This window comes from Sciurus vulgaris (genome assembly GCF_902686455.1).
Source record: "Sciurus vulgaris genome assembly, chromosome: 10".
In the NCBI taxonomy this organism is placed as follows: domain Eukaryota; kingdom Metazoa; phylum Chordata; class Mammalia; order Rodentia; family Sciuridae; genus Sciurus; species Sciurus vulgaris.
In genome coordinates, this window is record NC_136470.1 from 89,041,218 (window position 1) to 89,064,141 (window position 22,924).

Sequence of the window (22,924 nt, forward strand, 5' to 3'; positions counted from 1 at the left end):
CAGGGTCTTGCTTAGTTGCTTAGGGCCTTGCTAAGTTGCTGAGGCTAGGTTTGAACTCACAATCCTCCTGCTTCAGTCTCCCGAGTCTTTGGGATTACAGGTGTATACCACCGAGCCCAGCATATGATATTTTTTAAAGTGCTTAGCACAGGCTGAAGAAAAATAGGGACTCAGTAAATGAAAGCTGGTAATTATTATTATTACTTGACACTTTGACCTTTTTACAAATACGAAATGCCATACTGGGCAGCTGCTCAGGATCCTAAGCTGACCTCTGAAAGTAGATGTCAGGAAGGGCAAGGGTTTATCCAGCCAAGCCTCTCTTTAGTCATTGTGCTCTCTGACATTCTGTTTGATCCACTGTGCAACACCCAAACCCCACAAGTCATTTATTAATATCTCTTTGGGTTTTTGGAATTTAAAGCACATGAATTCACTTCTGAAAGCATCAAAGCTAAAATGTGCCTCAGAGATCATCTCATCCAATCCACTATTTCACAGACTGCTGAGAATACTGAGACTTGAGCGGGGTAAGCCTTGGCTAGGGGATGGTAGAACTGGAGCCAGAACCAGGTCTCCAGACATGACAGCTCTCCTTTTTCCAATACTCCTTGCCATCCACTCTGAAGTTATGCTCCTAGAGACTCAGGTCATGCTTTCCCCTGGTGGTGGAATAGCAGAGGGCACTTTGCCCCTTTCTGAGAACAAATATTTCCTTCCCTTAGTGAGCAGACAGTACTTCTAGGTAACGACATGGCCCCATATATAGCTGTTTATAGGGACAGTCTGATTCCTGAAGAGCTGGTATAGGACACAGGTTGTGGGACCCATGCTAATGGCATCAACAAGGGACCAGGTACCCAGCAGCAACCCTGATAAGCCATATTCTTTCCCTTCCAAACTTGACAAATGCACCCCTTCTTGTACTTTGGGGATCACTTAATTTTAGAACTGAGATTGGACTCTACTGTTTTGCTATAGTTTTCATTTCACAGATGAAGAAACTGAGGCTCACAGCAATTAAGGAATAGCCACAAGCTCATTCAATTATCAGAACCTCACTTTCAATCCTGGTCTCTTTAACTTCAGTGAAGTGGCTAAGGTTATATCTATAAAATGGAGACTTGAGCACTTATAGAATATAGTTGCTATAAGGATTAGGTGAAGATAAAAGTGAAACAAAAGTCCCCTAAGGGAACTTATTCAACTTTGCATCCCCAGTGCCTGACACATTGTTGGTCTCCAATATATTTTTAAAAATAAATCTATGAATGTATAAATTAATAAATGATGAATGAATAAAGAAATGAGCCACCTAGCACAGGTACCTGGAACACAAGAGGTATTGGATAAACATTTCTTTTCCCTCCCTCACTCTGGAGGGTTGAGGCCATATTTGCAGTCTCTGTGCCTGGCACTTGATAGGCCTTAGTGAGTGTGTGTAAGTGGAATGACTGACTCTCAGGAGCTGTGAGCCTTTGAGGCTGTGAGGAAATACTTGTCTTCTTATCTACAAGCAGAGGCTGGTGTGTTGAATTCCAGAAAGTGGTACTTGGAGTGGTACAGGGAGTTCTCTTGACCAGGGCTTTTTTCCACTGCAAGGTGAGGGCCACCCATCTTCCAGGCTGACCTGACCCAGATGTTACTGAGTGTCAGGCCAGCTGCAAATACCAGCAAGTCTTTCCAGCTGTAGAGCAGAGGATGTGCTCTGCCTGGCCAGACTCAACTGCATTCATTCCATTTCTCCACCCCTCCTCTCTTTGTCTTCTCAGTGCTTCTAATCTCAGTCCCCTGTCTCTGGAGAGTGAGTAAAATGAGTTTCTAGAAGAATGCCTGGCATAAAGCAGTTGCTCAATAAATACTGGTGGAATGAATAAATGGATAGATGAAAACAGGACTGAAGGAAGAGACAGGCTGACTGGTGTGGTCTATTTATTGGCACAGGGTCCTACAGGGCCAAGACCATGCCCTCCCCACCCTCTTTCCTGTAAAAATAAACTCTGTCCTTCCCTCTCCCTGTTCTGTCTTGCTTTCCTGTTTAGTCCAGGGAGAATTAGTCACCCTCTAAGACTTGCACCCTAAAACACAGGAATTGGCACCCCTACATATACATACTTTCCCTCTCAGCCAGGGAAATGAGGCAACAGGGAGGCTTTTAAAGGCCCTCGGGCTTCCACTAAGAACTGAGCATAGTAGATCTCTTGGTGAGGGTGGGCATCTGTACTGGGAGCAGCAGCACAAGGAGCATGGGGGTGGGGGTGGCCTCTGAGGGCAGGTCAGAAGGGAGCTGAGCCCATTTCCACTTGGGCACTGAGTAGGCCCGGAGAGAAGCCTGGGAGGCACAGCCCCAGGCTCTGTGGATCAGAATGGGGCAAACACAGCAGGCCCCATAGCCCCCAGACTGAGTGAGCTTGGGGCCAAAGACTCCTTTCTGTGGGAACTGGATCCTCTGCCCACACCTCCTCAAGGCAGGGTGACACAGAAGAATGTCACAGTGAATGGTGGGGGCTCTGCTGGAGGAAAGGGCACCCCCAAAGCAGAGGCACGATGTGGTACTCAAGGGGGGGACTAGACTTATGTCACCTGTAGGGTGGAGGGGCTGGACCCAGCCCAGCTTGCGTTTGCTTTCTCCTAACTTGGGAGCCCCAGGCCCTGGCAATGGCCAGCCATTTTTTTCCCCCAACCCAAGTCTACCACACCTCACACAGCTGCCCCGGGTTCATGGAGGAACCGACAGGGCAGCCGAAGTGCCGCAGGAAGTCACGGGAGTTGGAGAGAGTGCCCAGCACGCGGAAGCGGGCAGGGCTGTGGGGGTCGGTCACCAGCCCCTCGTGAGAGCTCTCTGGTGTGCGGACCGAGCACCACACCTGCGGACCAGGACAGACACGGGGACATACGGTGTCTAGTGTGGAGCTGGGCCATATCCTCAGCCGTAGCAGAACCATCTCAGGGCACAAACCACCATTGCCCCAATCCCTCAGCTCAGGAGGTCTCAGGATCACTACAAGGGGCTCCACCAACATCTCAACTCCAATGGAGGGAAATGTACCCCTCTCTCCTTCCCCAATTCCTTGAAGCTCTTCTAAAGCTGCCCTGGACACTGGGTTGCCCAGTGTGGAGTGGGGGTAACAGAGACCCTCAAGGCTGGCTGCTGTAATGCAAAGTACCTGGAGGAGGCCCCACCTGAGTCCTCCCACTGCCACTTACTTTATTCCTGAACAAGCTAATTTGTGTCCCCAAGTTTTAATTTCCTCCTCCATACCTACTCCACAGGAATATCAAGAGGATCAATGCTTCCTCCCACCTCTTACCCCCTCAAGCAGGGCAGCTCTGCTCTTTGAGAGCTGCAAAATCTTACCCAAGACTTTCCTTTCTTAAGTCGTTTTTGTAGGCTTTGAGCATAAGGCCTTCCTAACCCACCTCCCATATCTCCACTTCAGCCCTATTTCTCAGATCCTTTCCTGCATGCCCCCCATTTCTTCTAATGACATCATCTGGAGGAGACAGAGAGAGGGGCACACCCCAGGTCTCCCAGGGGGCAATACCTGGGCAAATCCCACAAAGAAGAGCTGGTGATTGGTGAGCCCCACAGCTGGCAGTTGCTGCTCCTCCCCGTGCTTCCTGAGCCACGCTTTGTAAGCCTGGGGGAAAGAGTGGGCAGCAAGTCCACCCGGGCCTGCCCACTTTCTTCAGCACCCTTCCACTCAGGCCCACAGGCCTTGGCCACTGGAAGCCCACTAGGCTACTCACATTGTAGGCAGCCTTAAGCCCCCCGTTGTCAGCGATGTTCTCTCCCAGTGTCTGGCGGCCATTGAGCCTCTCCCCATTGACCTGGTACTGGTTATACTGTTCCTCCATGCAGGCCGTGTGATTCCGGAAGGCTGCCAGTGACTCATTCTGCCACCAGGGTCGCAGATTCCCTTCTTTGTCATACTCACGCCCTGAGGAGAACTCACCTTTGCACCCCATAGGATGATAGCTCACCCCGTGGGGACAGAAACACCCCTGCCACCCCTGGACCACAGATTCCAGGGCCCCTAGGACCTGCCCCCAACTTCCCAAGGCCTTTGCAGGAGCCACTGGGAATTCAATGGGACAACTCCACCAGTCCCTACCTTGGTCATCAAAAGCATGTGTCAACTCATGACCCATGACTACGCCAATACCACCAAAGTTCAGGGCCCTGGTAGGTGAGGAATGCTGAGTGAGGATACGATAGGGGGACTTGTGAATCCCCCTTCTAGTTCTGCTCCAATCTCACACACAGGCCCAGGCCCCAGCACCCGGTCCCTCCTGCCTCAGACATACTTGGGGTGGTTGCGGGCATAGAAAGGGGCCTGCAGAATACCAGCAGGGAAGACAATTTCATTCTTGGTTGGAAGGTAATAGGCATTCACCGTCTGAGGGGTCATGCTCCACCTGGGGGGAAAAGAGAGAGGCTAAGGTTCCCTACTCTTCTGATGCCCACCCCCAAGTCCAGCAGCCCTGCCCTACCTCCCACAAGGGCCTTGTGCCACCCCTTTTTCCCCTCCCTGGGAAACTTCCCCCACCTCCCCTAATGTCCCCAGAGTCTGTGGCCTCCCATTCTCACTGGTCACGGCTGGGAGGCTTGCGGAGCTGATCAGCCATCACCTTAGCAGAGAAGTTGTACAAATTCAACATGTTTTGGAAGAAAGAATCTTCAGAGACTTCATACTATGGGCATGGCAGGAGGTGGAAAGTAAGCGAGAACATGAAGATAATAAAAAGTCCCAGATTGACTACTAATTAGCCTCTCTCCAAGCTTCAGTTTCCTCAACTGTAAGTGGGAGTAAAAAGTTGGGGATGTAGTTCAGTGGTAGAGTGTGTGTTTAGTATGCATAAGGTTCTGGGTCCCCTAAAAAAAAAAAGGAGTAAAATACCTAGTAAATAATTGCCAATAGGGGCTGGGGTTATAGCTCAGTGGCAGGGCGCTTGCCTAGCATGTGTGAGGCACTGGGTTCGATTCTCAGCACCACATAAAAATAAACAAATAAAGACATGCTGTCCATCTTCAACTACAAAAAAAAAAAAATTTAAAAATAATAATTGCCAATATATAAAAAATAACTTATTTCCAGGCATCATGGCACACACCTGTAATCCCAGCAACTTGGGAGGCTGAGACAGGAAGACCAAAAGTTCAAGACCAGCCTTAGCAACTTAAGGAGACTCCAGCTCAAAATATAAAATTAAGAGCTGGGGATGGACTTGTGCTGCTGGTGCTGTATGTTTTTTACATACTGCCTAATTTTGTTCTCACAACAACCCTGTGAAGCATTAGTAGGACCCCCAATTTGCAGATGAAGACATTAAGGACTACCGACGTCTCATCTAAAGTTATACAGTTAGTTATGGGTAGAAACATGATTTGACCCAGTCTTGATCCAAATCCCTACTCATTAACACTGTATTTTATTGTCCTCTGGCCTTCAGCCTGGCACAGAGTCAACATTTAAGCAATTCTGGTTGCCCATATCTTCCTCGGAAAGGAAGCAAAAAGCACCTCCTTCCCTCCCAGTTACTGAGTCCCAGTTACTGAGGGTAGGCAAGAGTGCACCCCCTGCCTGAGGTTGCAGGTCAATACTGTGACCGTGGGTACTCACCCCATCATAAACATCATCCAGCTCTTTGGGCTCCAGGATAAAGTCCGGGAAACCAATCATATCATAGATGGCGTCTGCCTGAAGAGAACAGGGTTTCCTGCTCGGGTCCCAGAAAAATCGTATCCTCCATCCCCTCCTCAAGATGGCGCTCCAACCCTAGCCATTGCTCACTTTCTCCTTGGCTGCCTGCCGGGTCTTCTCATCCATCCAAACCAGCTGTCCCAGAGCTTCCTCAAATGCAGAACGGATTTCGCTGATCATCCCCTCTGCCTGGGAGAGAGAGGAACAAATCAGCCCCCCATCCACACTTAATGTATCCATTCTCGCCTGTTTGCCCTACAGCCCCATCCCTGTCCCCCTAGGTGAGCCATGGGAACGTTCAGACCCATAAAGTTTAGCATCTGGTAAGGATGAGAAGGAAGCATCATTTATGAAAGTACTGGCATTGAGGATGACTTTTTTTCCTAATTAATTTAAAAATTTTTAAATGTTAATAAGTTAATAATATTATAATCTATCACTTTGGTTTTATCTGATTCTAAAAGGCATTAATGGAAACTTTGGAAAGTTGAGAAGAATTGAAGAAGAAAACACAAAACTTATAATCCAATCACTCAGAGATAACTTTTTTAACATTTTGATATCTATTTGTAGTATTTTCCCCTGTCCAGATATAAAATATGGAATTATGTTGTATAACATATATATTTTTTGCAACCTATTCTTTCACTTAAAAATGTATCTTGCCAGGTGTGGTGTTGCATGCCTATAATCCCACCAGTTCAGGAGATCCAGCCTCAGCAAAAGCCGGCCTCAGCAAAAGCCAGCCTCTACAAAAGCGAGGCGCTAAGCAACTCAGTGAGACCCTATCTCTAAATAAAACACAAAATAGGGCTGGGGATGTGGCTTGGTGGTTGAGTGCCCCTGAGTTCAGTCCCCAGCACCACTCCCTAAAAAAAAAAAAAAAATGTGTATCTTGAATTTAAAGGCTGCCTCATAATATAATCTGTCCTAACCATAATTTTATTTTTCCTATGGTTGGACATTTAAGCTGTTTTCATTCCCCCTATTACAAACAACACTGTCATAAACATCTTTGTGAATAATATTTAAGCACACCCATTAATACCACTTAACAAGAAAATATTATTTTTTCTAATTATATAGATAATATAAACTTCTTATAAAAATTTTAGAAAAATACAGAAAAACTTAAAGAACAAAAATAAAAAATATTTATGCATCCGCTGTCCAAAGTAACCACTGTATATTCGTTTAAGAATTTCCTTCCAGTTTTTTAATATGTACCCATGTAACAGTGAATTTTAAGGTAGCGTCTAACAGCCTGAAGACTCACAATTTCCTTGCTTTGTCGATCAAACGTGGCCTTCACAAAGAGGGATCCCAAAGCAAAGCCAAGGGCATCATCTGTGTTGGAGATGCAGGTCTGCCATCGTGGTGTGCAGGACTGTAAAGGGACAAAGAGTCAAGGGCCCAGAGACAGTTCTTCCTCTGTCTGGGGCCTTTCTTTCTCTGAAGCTAGCCTTCTCAGCTCTAGACAACAGAGGCCTGGGTTTGGGGTGCCATCTCTTCCTCAGACTCCAGGGGAAATAAAGGCAATATCTGGAATCATTCCAATACCAGGAATGAAACCTCAGTAGGAACTCATGGTTACTGACACTGTTCTTGGCACTTCTCTAGTGTTTCTAAGAGGCCCCACTGGAATCTAGAAATTTCTATGCTCAGCTTCACAACTCAGTCCCCCATGCTAAAACCCTTGGAGTCATTCCAGCTTCCCCCATCTCCCTAACCCCATATTCACTATATCACTAGTATCTACCAACTCTACTTTTCATCATCTCCCCTGCCCACCCATCCCTACTTTCTTGCCCTACAACACTATCATCTCTTGCCTAAAAATTACAGTTGTCTTCTGACTAGACTCTGGTTCCATTCTCATCCCTCTCCCCAGTCACTATCCTCCATCATCCATTAGGACACCAGAAAGATCATCTAATACGTAACATAACTATGTTGCTGATCTGCAGTTACTCCCATGGTCTCCTTCTATGAAAGAATCAAGGCAAAACATCTTAACACAAGAGCCAGATCCCTTCATGGACACCCCATGCCCACCTCACCAAGTTCAGCCTCTCTATTGCCTTGTTCTCAAGCTCCTACCAGAACCAAACACCTTCTTGCCTTTGGGGATTTTCATGTTGTTCCTTCTGCCTAGAATGCCCTTCTCCCCTACTTTCTTGGTGAACACATTCTTCTCAGGAAAACCTTCCTTTTTTAAAAAAATATTTTTAGTTATAGATGGACCCAATACCTTTATTTTATTTATTTATTTTTATGTGGTGCTAAGGATCGAACCCAGTGCCTCACATATGCTAGGCAAGCATTCTACCACTGAGCTACAACCCCAGCCCCAAAACATTTCTTGATGCCTCCCCCATTGTTCCCACATCTGTCCTATGGTGCAAAGGAGGTATTTCACTCAGTGTGAGCACTTATCACCCCCAAATACCTGTATTTGTTTATAAATCCACTCCCCACCCACACATGGGAATGAAGAACAGCATTTATTCAACTTCCCGATCTTCATCATCAAAGTTACAATGTCTATGTATGCCATGCACTTAGGACATTAACTCAGTTAATCCTCATGACAACCCTGCTAGTTATTCCTGCTCTACAGACCAGGAAGTGGAGAATCAAGGAGTCCGGGTGTCATGCCCAAAGTTCCACAGGCTAAAAAATGGAGGAGTTGGGATTGGAATCCATGTCAGCTTGATTCCAAATTTTGTACTCCACACTCTGCACCATATGGCAATCGGTGCCTGATGCACTGTGAGTGTGCAGCATCAGCTAGGGTGGGTCAGAAGGTGGGGGCAGAGTCAGAGAGCCCCACCTTCTTGGTGCCATAGAGGGTCTCCAGCAGCTTCTCTTGTGCAGACTCAAAGCGCCGGTCTAGGCTTGAGGACGTCTTTTGCACCAGGTTCCAGATCAGGTAATTGTTCAGGACGCTGGCATTCATACCAGGAAATAAGGGGAGGTGGGGTACCTTTTCCTTTCCCACCAACCAATTCCCAAGAACATGCAGACAGCAGGAGTCCTGAGGAGCACATGTTGAAGCTGTCCTAGAGTCCCTCTCTCACCCTGGGACCACATACCACATACCCAGAGAAAGAACCTACAGACATTCTCATGATTGGAATGGCCCAGGGCTTCATCAAATGCTGCTTTGTCTGGTTGTGCCTGCCCACTGGGCCTAGTCCCTACCAGTGATCTTCACAGAGCCCCAAGACCCACCCCCCTGCAACTTGGGCTCTCTCCCACCTTGGTTCGGTGCGGTTGATGAGTTCTGACACCTGCTGCAAATAATCTGTCCCATACACCACCACAGGCTCAGAGTCACCCAACTCCAATGGTGACAGCAAGAAAGACAGGAACTCGAGCCAGTCCATGGAGGGTGCCAGAGTCTGAGAGCAAAAAAAATTCTCAGGCTTGGTTGACTGCCCACACTGCTTCCAGTGGACCCCTCCCCCACTGATACATTGTAGCCTGGGAGGCTTTCCCATTGCCATGGCAATAGCTACAGGCTGCTTGGTGACTCCTTCCTGCAAAAAAACCCTTTTCCAGGCCTAAGCACCACTCAGTCTGGGAGCCCAACCACTTACTATACAAGGAAATGTGTGAGATTCAACTGGAGCACAGATAGTCAAATATTTTCATAACTGTTGATAAAATACCACTCCCCTGACACCTCCCACACACCTGGCCTCTACTCCAGAACCTCCCCTTTCCTAGTCTTCTCATAATTCACCACCAAAAAGGCTGCTGCCTGACACAGTAGGAGCCTCCAGGAGACATTTCCATAGCCATTCTGATTGTTGTGTGAACATCTTATCCAAGTTGTTATAAATTTTTAACGCAATCTCTCCATTCATTCACAAGAAAGAGACAAATGGATGACCCTGTGAGAGGTGGCCTAAAATGGTAGGATAGAAACAGTGCAGCTGGGAAGCTCAGAAAAGAAAGGATGTGAGGAAAGAACCAACTGCCACCAGAAAAATGGCATGAAGGAAAGCCAGGTGCTCTGTACCAGGGGCCAGCCCCTCCCAGATATCTGCCTGTCCCACCTGCAGCTCTGAGATGCTCATCTTGTGATAGATCTTCTCCTCATCACGCCGCTGGTCCTGGGGTACTGTGATGTTGGCCAGTTGTGTCTCCAGCTCCAGCACCTGCTGCATCTGTTCCCGGGTGGAGGTTGGCTGTCCGCCCAGCAGTATCCCCAGCTCCTCCATGTAGTCCAGGTAGGCAGTGAGTACCTGGGAAGCCCCAAGACATCCTCGGAGTCAGTAAGTGCTGGCTCAGGCAGCAAGGATCTGTACTGGCCCCACCTCTGCCCACTCTCTCTTCTGCTTGACTCTCCTTAGGGAAGACTTCCTGGATGACCCTGTTTCATTTCCAACACAACCCTTACCACTGTTTACTCTGTCTTGCTTATTTATTTGTGCACATGTCATCTACTTTCCCCAGGAGAACTCTGTTCAAGTTACAGCAGCTGTTTACCCCTGTATCCCAAGGGCCTCAAACAGGACCAACCAAACAGAATTGGTGATCTGCAAATATTTGTCCAGTGGATGGTCCTGTTTCCCATACTGCTTTGCCTTCTCATTTCCTGAAGCTCTTCTAGTTGTCCTAGCCCATAGTGGCCATGGGCCTTCACTGAACAGCTGATTGGACCCCACAGGAAATTTGGTCCCCTGCAGCCTTCAAGTTTCTTGTCTCTCTCATCCTGCCAGGCCTCAAACTTGCTGCTTTTCCCACTCCCGCTGTGGTCTCCAAGGTAGAGAAAATAAATATTTAGTGACCACTTCTGTATATACAGATCAAACTGCAAGGGAATTCACATATAATGTATCTTCCCCTCACACTCCCACAGCAACTTCATAAGTAGGTACTAATCCATTTTACACAGAGGGAATAAGTTTGGTAAGGTGGCATACCTGATTCCTATTACAAACTATCCCATAGTAGAGTCAGAATGTGGCCCTGAGTACTACCTGGGTCCTGCAAAAACTCATGTTGCTGGCATGTGAGCTCTGTAAGAGTGGGGGCTGTTCAATTTGTTCACCACTATAGTTGAAGGCTACAGCACAGTGTCTGCCACATAGTAGGTGCTCAATATGTATTTATTGAGGAAAGGGATGAAACTGTACAAATAGACCTCAGCACTGCTTGGCACCAACCCCTGTGGTCTTCTTCCCAGAGATCACTCCCAAATTTTAACCTTAAGTCCAATCCTAGATTTTTTTTTTTTTTTTTTTTTTTGCGGGGGGCGGGGGGATGCTAGGGATTTGAACCCAGGGCCTTGTGCTTGCAAGGCAAGCACTCTACCAACTGAGATATATCCCCAGCCCCCAATCCTAGATTTCTTAATGGGCAAAGGCTATCTCCTCTTCTATTTCAGTGAAAAGTTTTAGATCCTTTAATATTCATAATATCTGTACTATGAAATCTCTTCTTTTTTCATTCTCCTTTTCCTTGCTGCTGGTGTCAGAGGAAGAGATGTAAGTGCAAACCCCAGTCATCCCAGATCATAACAGGGATAGGTAGCTCAACCAAGTGTCCTCTCCAGCTCCTTACCTGTGGCTTAAGACTTGCTTTGGAGACTTTCTTAAAGCCTCTGTCCTCCTACTTCTTGCCCCACCTTAACCTCTTGTGTTGCACCTTCCTCTAGACCCTGGCAGGAAGCTTCTGCCTAAGGCAACCAGGGATATACTGAAAATCAAACCCAAGGCTCTCCCTTACCCCAACAGATGTGCTCAACAATGTGGTTCACTCCTGCATTCTCAAAGTTCTCTCTTCGCAACTCAGATGATGCCAAAAACTTAACCGTCCTAAACGTGACCAACAATATCCGTACATAAAACTGGTCTACATCCCTGTACAGGACTTAGCTACTCTTTCCTCCTGGTCCCTCTCCCCTTCAGTATGTCAACGGCCATCTGCCCTTCTACCTCAGAGCCTTTACCTAAGCTGCTACCTCTGTAGAACCTCTCCACTCACTGGGGCCCACCCTCACCCTAGCACTAGGCTGGTTCCTGATTCTACTCACATTGGGAACCCCATGCTTCTCCTCTGTTTCGGTCCCAACAACTGTGAACAGGACACTGTGTAACCAGATATTTCATGTCTTCTCTTCCATTCAGAGGCCCATGGCAATGTCTTGTTTGCTATGTGCTTAAAGGAGAATCTGGCCCAGGAATGCTTGGGAAATGTTTGTGAAGGAATGACATTAGGTCAAAGGGCTCTGTAGGTTGTCCTACTCTACAGCAGTCTCCTTTGCTGACACTCCCTTTCTCACTGCACTTAAAACACAAGGATTTTGGGCTGGGGAGAGAGCTTAATTGGTAGAGTGCTTGCCTTGTAAGCATAAGGCCCTGGGTTCAATTCCCAGCACTGCAAAAAAAAAAAAAAAAAAAAAAAAAAAAAAAACACAAGGATTTCCTCCTTTCCCTCATCTAGTCTTCTCCCTTCTCTCAATTCCCCTGAGTCTTTGTCTAGGTCTCAAAGGAGATGCCCCTCAACCTCCTGCTCCCTTCATACTGTCCTCTCTCTGGGATTCCACTTGAATCTGCCTGCAGACCTCACACAGTGAAGGTGTCCAGGCTCCTCATACTCGCACATCTGAAAGGAGAGGCTTCCACCCCCTGAGTGTCTGCCACAGGCAAGAACATAAGCTTGCACTCCCACACCACACTTCCCCATATGAGCTAGAGGCTCTGGTCCCCCTATTACAGAAGAGAAAACAAGCTTAGTGAGATCAATCTACTTGCACTAAGTAGCAAAGGCGAGACTGAAATCCAGATCGGACTCCACACTCTCCTTGTCTGATGACATTGCACTGTCTCCTCTTCCCCAATGTACCCAAAGTTAGTTCCTCTTGATTCCCTAAGGACCCCTCCACCTCACCATCACTCGGGTTTACAGCTTCAGTCATCTTTACTGCCTCCCCCTTCTAACATTCTGTCACCAACAACTTAATTCTGACTTGAGCATGTCTCTTGCAGCCTTGGCTCCCTAACACTCCCTGTGCCATTTCCTCACTTGGGTCCTTACTGACTAAGAGCCTGGAATTCAGAGCAGAGACTCCTAACTTATCTCCAGGCTCCCTGTCTTGCCTCTGCTTCTCACACCCTAACTAAATTGTCTTCCCAAAGCATGGCTCACTGCATCACTTCCTCCCTGCTCTGGAGCATGCAATGACTTTCTGGGGCTATAGAATAAACTCCTTAGTGAAACATTCACAATCCCCTCCATAACAAGCCCCTGACCACCTTTCCAACCTCCCATCTTGACAAACTGGACCCTTTCCCATGATCTGAACACACCCCGCCTTTCCTTCTTCTTCTTTTATTTAACTTGTTTTCTCTATCTAGATGCTCTCATCTGCTTCTATGTGTTATACAGGGCATAGCTCAAATGCAATCTCTTCAGGAAACCTTCTCTGGACATTCAAGTCTCTCCTGAGTCCTAGAGGTCTTCTTTTGAGCCTTTTTCTTGGCTATCTAGATTCACCAACCCATTACTACTGCAAATTTCCAGTGACAATGGCTCTTACATCTCAGAATTCCCCCACTGCACCTGGCACACAGTAGGTGCTTATAAAATGTTTTCCTGAAGCTGAGGATATAGCTTAGTGGTACAGCTCTTGTCTAGCACTCACAAGACTCTTGATTTGATTCTAAGCATCACAAAGAAAAGAAAGGAAAAGAAAAGCAATGCTTTTTTCTGGAAGAATAAGGGGAAGGAAGGAAAGATGGAAGGATGGGATGGAAGAAAGGGCAGTCAGGCCACTAGGTGACAGAATGGGGTCACCTCCCCCACTCTGACCCTGGACAAAGAGAAAAGTATTCAGGGATCAGCCCAGTTCAGCAAGGGGTGAGGATGGGGGTTCTAAGGATGTTTCACTTACTTTCTCATTGGCAGTTCTGTTTAAGTAGTAATCTCGAGAGGGCAGAAAGAGCCCAGATTGGTCCACCTGCAATTGCAAGAAAAGAAGGTGAGTCCCTCTCACACCTAGAACTTGGACTCCTGTGCAGGGGCACCAGCCCAGCATGCCTGTCACCAAGGAGAAAGAATCTTGGGCTCAGCAGAGTCCCTCCCCACCCTTTCTCAGTTCAGCACCTGGATGACATTGCTGTTGGAACTCTTAGAGTCAGCACTGACGTAGACCGGTGAAGAATGGGGTGGCCCTGTAGTGTCCCTGCTACTGCCTTTAGCACCTCCATGAAGTTGTCACTGGTCCCATGGTCCCGTAATATTCCAACCACCCAATCTGAGTAGAGATCATAAGGGGAACCTCTGGCATAGGGACCCCAAAACTTCTTGGAGCACATTCATCTCCCAAGAGTCTCGTGCTCCCCTGCCCACGGTCTATTGGTGAACCTGCCTTGTCAATGAGGTCTCGTCAGTGGCTGAGCTCCCAGCTCCCTCAATGCGCTCCACCTGTAGGCAGGACAGGTAGAAGCGCTGCGTCTTCCGCTCAGCTTCACTGCTGGAGTTGAATGTGGTGTTCTCTGTGGAGTAAAAGCAGTCCAGGTGGCAATTAGGTTAACTGCTCAGAGGAAGTCCCTGGCCCTTGTTCATGCTTCTCCTTGCCCTACCAATGAGCAGTCTTCCTAATGTGAACCTAAGAAGACTGTCTGAAACAGCAAATTGTGGCTTCCTCTTCCCTGTCTGTGGAGAGACCCTCAAAGATATCCCAGCACTATCCCTGGCATCTACCACACCTTGACAAAATGCAGGGGGAGCCCTTTTATTATACTCAAAAGTCTGCCTCCCTCTAACCCATCTCCTCTTCTCAGGAGCCCCCAACTCTCAGCACGTTCTACCTCACAGAGCAGTCCATCCACTTGTTAACATATGGACATCTATTGAGTACCTACTAAGTGCCAGGCCCTGTGCTGGACTCCCAAATAATATACTTGGCACAGTAATTCGCTGACAGTGCCACTCACCAAGCAGGTGCTTCAGTATGGCCTGGTTCTGGTCCCAGAGGCTATTGAAGGTGTTCCAGCGGGACCGCCCGTCTGGCAGAGGGTTCCGCCGAATCCAGCCACCACAGGAGAACTGGTAAAAGTCCTCACAGGGGCTCACCCCACGGTCTATGGACTCCAGGATTTTTCCAGCCACTCGAATGCAGGCCTCTGTGAGGCAGGTGCTGTGGGTTGGGTCTGTGGCAGGCGACATAATCCCAGGGTAGGAGACTTTCAGATAATTTGGGAGAGGCAAACTCTTTGGAAGGGCCATGATCATGAGAAGGATGGGAAGGCTGCCTCCAAACAGAGAAAATCTTAGAGGCCCGTCAGTTTCCAGATCCTCCACAACTATGAGGGTTGGTGACAGACATGGGCCCACCTACCTCTATGGTACTGGACCCCCAGGGCCACCAGGCAGCCCAGAAGCAGTGCAGCCAGCAGTAAAGAGACACCTGCCAAGATCAGCTCCAGCTGGGTGTGCAAGCCTAAAAGTTGTCTTGTCCCCTTCCGGAATCCCACCTGGGGGACAGAGAGGGAATGAAAGGCAGGGCAGGGATCCAAGATTACAGAAGTACTTCCAAAGGGTGAAAGCACAAGCAATTAGAAGAACCATGAAGCAAAGACACTAAGGGGTTTAACTTTGGGCCCAGGGGCAATGAGGCAGACCGAGTGGAGCCCTGAGCCTGTTTTGTGCAACGTCATGGCTTAGAATCGCCTCACCATAGTCCTAGCGCAGAAGCCAGAGATGGAGCGGAGATGGGGGCAGGTGACCATCCGGAACAGCCCAGAGGTCCTGGGTGTGCCAGGCGTCATGCCAGGGCTGGGGCCTGGTGAGAAAGGGGGAACCCCCTTGCCCACCTCCACGGTGTCCGGGGAGGCCCCGCCCTCTACGGGGGTCTCGGGTGCGTCTTCATCCCGAAGCGTGGCGCGTTTGTACTCCACCATCTGCCAGACAGTCCCGGGGTGCCAACGCAACGAGGTCAGGCAGAAGAGCTGATGCCCACGTCCCTGGCCCAGTACCCTTCGCCCAGAGGACCCTTCCCGCTTGCAGCGAGGGCCCCTTCCCTTCTGCCGGCCTCTTGGGCCTGGGGTCCCCTCTGGCAACGTTCCCCACCCCAACCCCCACACGAGGCCGCATCTCAGGAAGACAGAGCCTCTTGCCCGACGCCGCCTGCTCCTTCGCGGCGGACCCCTCATCCTGGTACCTTCCTCCACCAGGGTCCTCGCCCCTGAAGCCCCAGACCCCCACTCACGTTGCCGCCGCTGCCCAGCTCCTGCAGCGCGACGTTCATGGTGAGTTGGGCCGGGCGGCGCCTTAGGGCTCGTGGCCGCTGACCCTCTCCCCGGCCGCGGCCCAGGCCCCGCGCCTGGCCCCGCCACCGCCCGCCATCACGGCCGCTGCCGCAGCCCCTCGCGTGGCCGCCGCGGCCCCCGCCTGCCCGAGTCCCCCCTTCCCCGCAGCGCCGCGCCCGGGGGGTGGGGAGCGAAGGGTAGGGGCGGAGCGCGCCGGCGGCTCCCAGCCAGCCGCCCGGAGCCCCGCGCCTGGCCTGAGCTGGCCGCCGGCGCTGTGCTCCAGCCTCGCTGGAGGAGACCCCCCTCCGCTCCCCTCGCTCTTCAGAGTCAGACCACCTTCCCAGGAGCGCCCCCCTATAAATCGCCTATAATTTACTTTTCTTTTGCCCAGGCCCAATCCCCGCTAATATTCCATGGTCCAATTCTCCAAATTTCAGGTCCTTTAAGCACCTTGAAGAAATCATGCCCTCCTGAAGAACACCTTCCCCCAGTAGTCCGCACAGCATGTGCAAAGCACACAAGCGGTTCGCTCCCATGCAGATGTCCACAGGGTGTTTACACAGAGCACAGACCCCCAAGTGCACAGGCAGGCACAGAAACCAATGCACAGTCCACACACACCGACCGACTCTGGCAGAATGCATACACACTGCATACTCACAGTGTATACATGCACGAGGCGCCCAGAGCCAAAGTACACTGTTGTTTGGTACACACGACACGCACGCATCAAGTTGCAGGGGCAGCATGCACTCCACACACGGCCCTCACTGACTCCATTCTTACATGTTGCTTCAAGACTGCACTTTTACTCTGCAAGATAATTGCTATCATCAGATCATCTCATAAAGGGAGGGTTACAGATGGTGACAAATTGGCAGGGAAAAAAACAGCCATGCACAGATATTTAAAGAAAAGACGTGCTAACACTTCTAACTTGGGGAAAGCAAAGGATTTTATTTGGGAGGTTTACAAGGAGAAAAAAAAAAAAAAAAACCACACCAAGCAATATTTAACTGAAGCGCAAATAGTGTGGCATCCATGCATCTGCCATCTGCCTTCCATATTGTCATTCCTTAATCAGGCCTGGTGTTGCTACAGTCTGCTGTACTAAGGACTGCCTAGTGTTTTTTACAGTTGGGGGCAGGGAGAGGAAGAGAGACAGACAGACGTTTTCCTCACCCCCCACCCCCACCCCACCAAGAGACTACAAGAATTTGACTTGAGATGGCTTGAAGTGGTGGCAAATACATAATCCGTTTCCTGACTCCACCTTAGTCTCTAGACATCTTGCTGCAAGTGGTTCTAGCATGGAATATCTTGTGACTGAGAAAGGTGGATGATATGAATGGATTAGGCTGAGAAGTGTTGCATTGCTTTCTTAGTCATTTTTTCCACCCCAAATTGCATGTTCTCAAACAGGAGACAGTACAGTATCAACAGAATGAAAGATTCTGGGCTCAGACTCAGTTTCCCTATCTGTAAAATGGAAACAAGACTAGTACCTACTTTCAAGGGTGGTTCTGAGAATTAAATGAAACAGTATTGTGTCAAGTGCTTTGGATAGTGCCCTGGCCCATGAAGAGAGTACCTGTGTGTCCAATACTATTTTATTTGAATTATATTATCATTCAAATGCCATAACTACAAATGGGAATTGTTAAAACTGGAAGAAGCCTGTTTCTTTTTCCACAGGTGGCAGAATAAGGCAGATGGTTACTAGGTTAGTCAGGGTTCCTTGAGCAAGAAACTTTCACTTCTAGCAAAACTGGAGACTGAAGTAGCAAGCTTGGGAAATCTACTTGGGACAAGTCTCTAGAGTCATTCATTTTAACACTGATGACACACATCTCTCCTCTCCCTCTTCCTCTTCGCCAAAGCTAGATAAAAGAAAAACAAGGGTATCAGGCTTATTCCTTCTCCAGGGGTAATCCCGTCATGTTTGTGGGGCATGATTATAATCAAAGATACTGCAGAAGAATCTCCTGGCAACAGGGTCATTAGAATTAGTCCTTATTGCCACCGCCAACACCATACTATAATACCAAGATTATGCAGTACTTGCTATCTGGACAACCACTATTCTAGGTGCTTTATATCTATGTGCTCATTTATCCTAAATTATATTTATAGACAAGGAAACTGAGGCATAGAGATGCTAAGAGCCACAGCTAGTAGGTGGCAGAGCTTGGATTCAAACACAGGGTTCTGATTCCTTTCTGGAAAGTAGTTTGGCAATATGAATCAAAAGGAGGCTATACTCTCTTCCCACCATTAGTTACTAGCCTTTGCTACATCTCCTCTAGGAAGAGTAAGCGGAAACATTCAGTTTTCAAGCCAAGCAGACTTGGACTCAAATGTGGATTCCAATTCTTTGTCAGCTAATATCTCTATCAAATTCTGACCCTAATTTTTCTTATCTGTATTATGGGAACAATTATCCTATCTCAGAGAAATTCTAGACTTACATCTTGATTGGATGAGCAACAAAATATCATGGCCATGCTTTTATAACATTTGTTCATCACAGCATTATTTATAATACAAAAGGAAAAATGATAGGGGGTATCAACGTCCAATGAATTCTCTGAGATAGGGAATTAAATCCAACCACATATGAAAGAGTCTGGTACCTATTTTACAGTGTTCTCAGATTCACAGGGTTTCCCTAATAGCAGTTTCTTTTCATGCCTCTTGTGACCACAATTATTTATTAGGCCCATAACTCTTCCTGATTACATATTAAATAACTTTTTATAAAAGTTTGGAGGTGGTATTATTCTATTATATTTTGTTATTTCCTCTGTATAACCTTTTGACTTTTAAAAACATTCTTTCCATTTTTTTCTTTTCTGCTCTCTTTTTTTTTCCTACATGTTTTTTCCCCTTTATTTTCTTAAACTGACTGTAGGCTGAGAAGGAATGGACAATTCACTTTTAACTTTACAAGCACAATGTAGTCTTGATGATAACAAGAAACATCAGTGTTTAGTATTGACAAAAAATGGGAAATATGGGCATTCTCATTCATTGCTCATGTTTATAAATGGATACAACGTTTTTGGCAATTTGAAACCAAGAAGTATAAAAGTATGCACACTGACCCAGAAAGTATACTTCTAGGAAACTGTTCCAGGATGTTAGAAATTATCTAAAGGATGTTTGTATCACAGGCATAATAGCACACACCTAGTATCACCAGCTACTCAGGAGGCAGAGACAGGACAATCTAAGTTCAAAGCTAGCCTGGGCACCTGTTTCAAAAGAAAATAAAGCACAGTGGCACATACCTATAATCCCAGCGATTTGGGAGACTAGGCAGAAAGACTGCAAGTTTGAGGCCAGACTCAGCAATTTTAATGAGGTCCTAAGCAACTTAGGGAAGCCCCTGTGTCTAAATTAAAAAAAAAAAAAAGGCTCGGGATGTTGCTCAGTGGTTAAGCTCCCCCTAGGTTCAATCCCTCGTAAAAAACAAACAATAAATAAGTAAATAAAATTAAAAGGGCTGGGAATGTAGCTCAGTGGCAGAGTCCAGTACTAAAGTAAATTATTTGTATTAATTAGCATTGCTGTGTAACAAAGGATCCCAAATGTAGTACAGTAAAATAACAAACATTTATTACTTTTCATATTCTGTGGAGTGATCGGGTGATTTTCAGGGCTGGTCCAGATCAGCAGAAGCTGGATGGTCTAGAATGACTTAAAATGGCCTCATTTACACGTTTAGGCTTTAGCTAGGATATCTAAATCCTGCCTCTCTGTAGTTTTCCTCTTCTAATACACTAGCTATAACTTCTTTATATAGTGGTCTCAGGATTCTCAGCAACAAAAAGGAGGTATGCTTTAATACATAAGCATCTTTCAGGCCTCTGCTCCATCATACTTGCTAGCATCCCCATTGGGTAAAGTAAGTGAAATGGTCTAGCCCAGATTCAGAAATAGACTCACTTCTTGATTTAATGAGCAACAAAATATCATGGCCATGCTTTTATAACATTTGTTCATCACAGCACTATTTATAATACAAAAGAAAAAATGAGGGGGGGTGTCAATGTCCAAGAGAAGAGGGCTTCTTGAATAAATCAACACCCACACAATAGGACATTTGCAAATGATAGAAGAGGAGTTAACACTATGGGGAAATATTCTACATATAGATTTAGGTGGGAGAGAAAAGGGTTACAAAACTTCAATTTTGTGAAGCAAAAAGAATATACACATATATGTACATCTATTTATATATATATTATATATATATATATATTATATATATATTTTATATATATATATTTTATATATATATATATTTTAGACAGGTGTTCGCCACTGCACCCATCTCCATTGTCATTCTTAAAGGGTAAACATTATTAGCAGTTTGGTATGTATCCTTCCAGATCTTTCTTTTCTTATATTCTCAGTTGTAGATGGACACAATAACTTTATTTTATTTATTTATTTTTATGTGGTACTGAGGATCCAACCCAGTGCCTCACACATGCTAGGCAAGCCCTCTACCACTGAGCTCCAGCCCCAGATATTTCTTTTATGCATTTACATACTTAAACATTACAAGCATGTCAGGGGGTGTGTATACGTGTGTGTATACTTTCCCCACATGTGTGAAATTATATTCTCCATTTGTTATTTGGTGACATTTTGATACACCTTGGAGATCTTACATGTCTGTTTACACAGATCTGCCTTATTCTTTTTTTCTTTTTCTGTAATTTATCAGCATCTTTTAAATACAACAAGTCCTTGAAATACCCTGATAGTATAGGTTTTCTTTGAGTGGTTAGGGTAGGGAGAAAAGGCCCTTTTGAGAGAGTGTAAGAAGGAGAAATATGGTCATGAGACATAAGAGTAAAAAGATTACCAAAACTATTTCTAACAGCTTGTATTTATTTCCAAAATCTGGTGTAACAAAGTACTGCAAACTGGCTGGCTCGAAACAACAGAAATATTCTCTCAAAGTTCTGGAGTCTGTAAATTCAAAATCAAGGTATTGGCAGGGCTATGCTCATTCAACTCCTGGTAGCCTCCACTCCTAACTCTGCCTCCTTCATTTTCCCTGTATGTGTTTCTGTGTGCCTGTCCTCTTCTTATAAAGACACCACTGATTGGTTTGGGGGCCCACACTAATCCAGTTTGGCCTCATTTAATTTAGTGAATTATATTTGTGAAGATCTTATTTCCAGATAAGGTCACAGTTTGGGGTTATAGAGTGGACATGAATTGGGGTGTGTGTGAAAATGTGTCTACTCAACTCACTACATGGGTCTACAGCTTCCACTTGAATAAAAATGCTGTTAATAATTGTCAAAACGCATATTGTTTTGTTTGGAATATATGGAGTAAGTACACTAGGTTTAGAGGGACATTCAAGTGACAAACAATGGGCCATCACACAATCCAAATTTTTTCTCATTTTAACTGTGAAAATATATTTTCTCATGAGCAGGGATGCAAAACATCAGAATTTACAGTAGAGGATCAAAATTTAAAGAACTCCCCCCACATGTTTATAATATAGCTGAAGCTTATTTTTATACAGTATTGCAATATCTGTACAATTTTGCACTTAGGTCTTTTGCTTTAAGCATGATCCAGCATGCACAGGAAGGACGACAATATTATTTAAACAAATAAATTCCAGTTAAATTGTTAATCCCCGTTTTCCCTCATTCTGCAGGGATAAAATAATTGTTTCAATTCCCCACACAAAGCTCTTAACTTTGCCTTGACAAGATGAGTATGGACACTTCTTTAGCACCTTAGGTGAGGGTTTACTCATTACCTACTGAGACAACATACAGTTTCATTACCTATGTAATTTGGCTGGAGTAAGAGTAGAAAGGTCCTCCGCCTGGAGTGTGGACTGAATGTACAGAGTGATTATTATCTTTATCAGCGCTGTCGTCACTGTCGCCGAATGTGAGACACCCCCTCCCCTCCAAGGCCTGTGATTGCGCCAGAGCCCTTGCGCGCTACCAAGCAGGTGACGTTGCCGCTGACGGTCAGCTAGGGCGGGGGTGGGGGTTGTTAGAGGTAAGGGGGAAGAGAGCTTGTTCCGGTCCAAGCGGCAAGAACTCTCCAGCTGTCCCCGCAATCAGGGTTGGGGGCGCCCTCTGTCCCTTCCTTCCTCCCTGGCGACCCATAGTAGCAAGGACCACGTCCTTAGGCGCTCCGGGTTTCCCCGCGTCACCCACACCCCGGGCGCCCCCCACGACGCTGCCATTCATTCCTCCTACACTGCAAACGCGCGGGAGCCTCCAGGGCTGGATGAACCAAAAGGCGCGGCGGACGCTTTGAGCCCAGATTTCTGCAGGGGGTCTGCTTTGGTGCGCCACGCAACCCCGGATTTACTTAGACTCCTTCCAGCAGAGGCTGAAATAGACTAAAGAGAGACACGGTAGAGCACAGATTACAGGGGCCAAACATGGAAACAGATACAGAAAGGCAAAGACCCTAACAGACACAGATACACTAACATACAGAGACAGAGAAGAGCATTCAGAGGTGAACAGACCCCGATGAACCGCTGGAGACCCGAAGAGCAACTAGGATAAAAGAGCGCGCCAACCAAGAGGGCACCACCCACAGGCCTGAGCTCTTCCCGCGCTCCTGAGGATTTGTGTCTTTTCCACTCTTCACTCGTACCTGGCCCTTCCTGCCGGCACGATTCTGGTGTCCGCTCTTTCAATTGACTGCCTTGTTTTCTGCTTTCTGGCCCCGAAGGGCCGCGCCCACTTTTGTACCCCAGCTCAGTCCCCCTAGCACACCCCTCCTGGCCTTGGTGTCGGACCCTCCCCTTTTCCCTCTGGGTACCAGGCTCGCTCCCTACTTCCCTCAGGTCCCGCCCCTCTCCTCCAGCTCTTCCCCACGTTGGCCGGTTCAGCCCTCCCAGACCGACTGCGGGCCATTCCCCGCCACTGTGCGGGAACCTCCCACTGC

General features: G+C 47.1%; 1 protein-coding gene across 1 annotated transcript in view; it reads right to left on the reverse strand.

The window, feature by feature from the left end:
- The window catches only part of LOC306670899 (EEF1AKMT4-ECE2 readthrough transcript protein), a 32,401-nt gene continuing 9,477 nt past the window's right edge, over nucleotides 1-22,924 (reverse strand). The window contains 23 exon segments of the mRNA XM_079155944.1: nucleotides 1-2,867; nucleotides 3,546-3,641; nucleotides 3,751-3,941; nucleotides 4,116-4,183; nucleotides 4,309-4,419; nucleotides 4,592-4,695; nucleotides 5,625-5,702; nucleotides 5,796-5,894; nucleotides 6,982-7,092; nucleotides 8,539-8,653; nucleotides 8,967-9,109; nucleotides 9,770-9,958; nucleotides 13,612-13,677; nucleotides 13,824-13,871; nucleotides 13,873-13,896; nucleotides 13,898-13,936; nucleotides 13,938-13,974; nucleotides 14,090-14,106; nucleotides 14,108-14,128; nucleotides 14,130-14,215; nucleotides 14,657-14,872; nucleotides 15,061-15,196; nucleotides 15,536-15,622. Coding sequence (XP_079012070.1) covers nucleotides 2,691-2,867; nucleotides 3,546-3,641; nucleotides 3,751-3,941; nucleotides 4,116-4,183; nucleotides 4,309-4,419; nucleotides 4,592-4,695; nucleotides 5,625-5,702; nucleotides 5,796-5,894; nucleotides 6,982-7,092; nucleotides 8,539-8,653; nucleotides 8,967-9,109; nucleotides 9,770-9,958; nucleotides 13,612-13,677; nucleotides 13,824-13,871; nucleotides 13,873-13,896; nucleotides 13,898-13,936; nucleotides 13,938-13,974; nucleotides 14,090-14,106; nucleotides 14,108-14,128; nucleotides 14,130-14,215; nucleotides 14,657-14,872; nucleotides 15,061-15,196; nucleotides 15,536-15,622 — 2,259 coding nt within the window. The 3' untranslated portion in view covers nucleotides 1-2,690.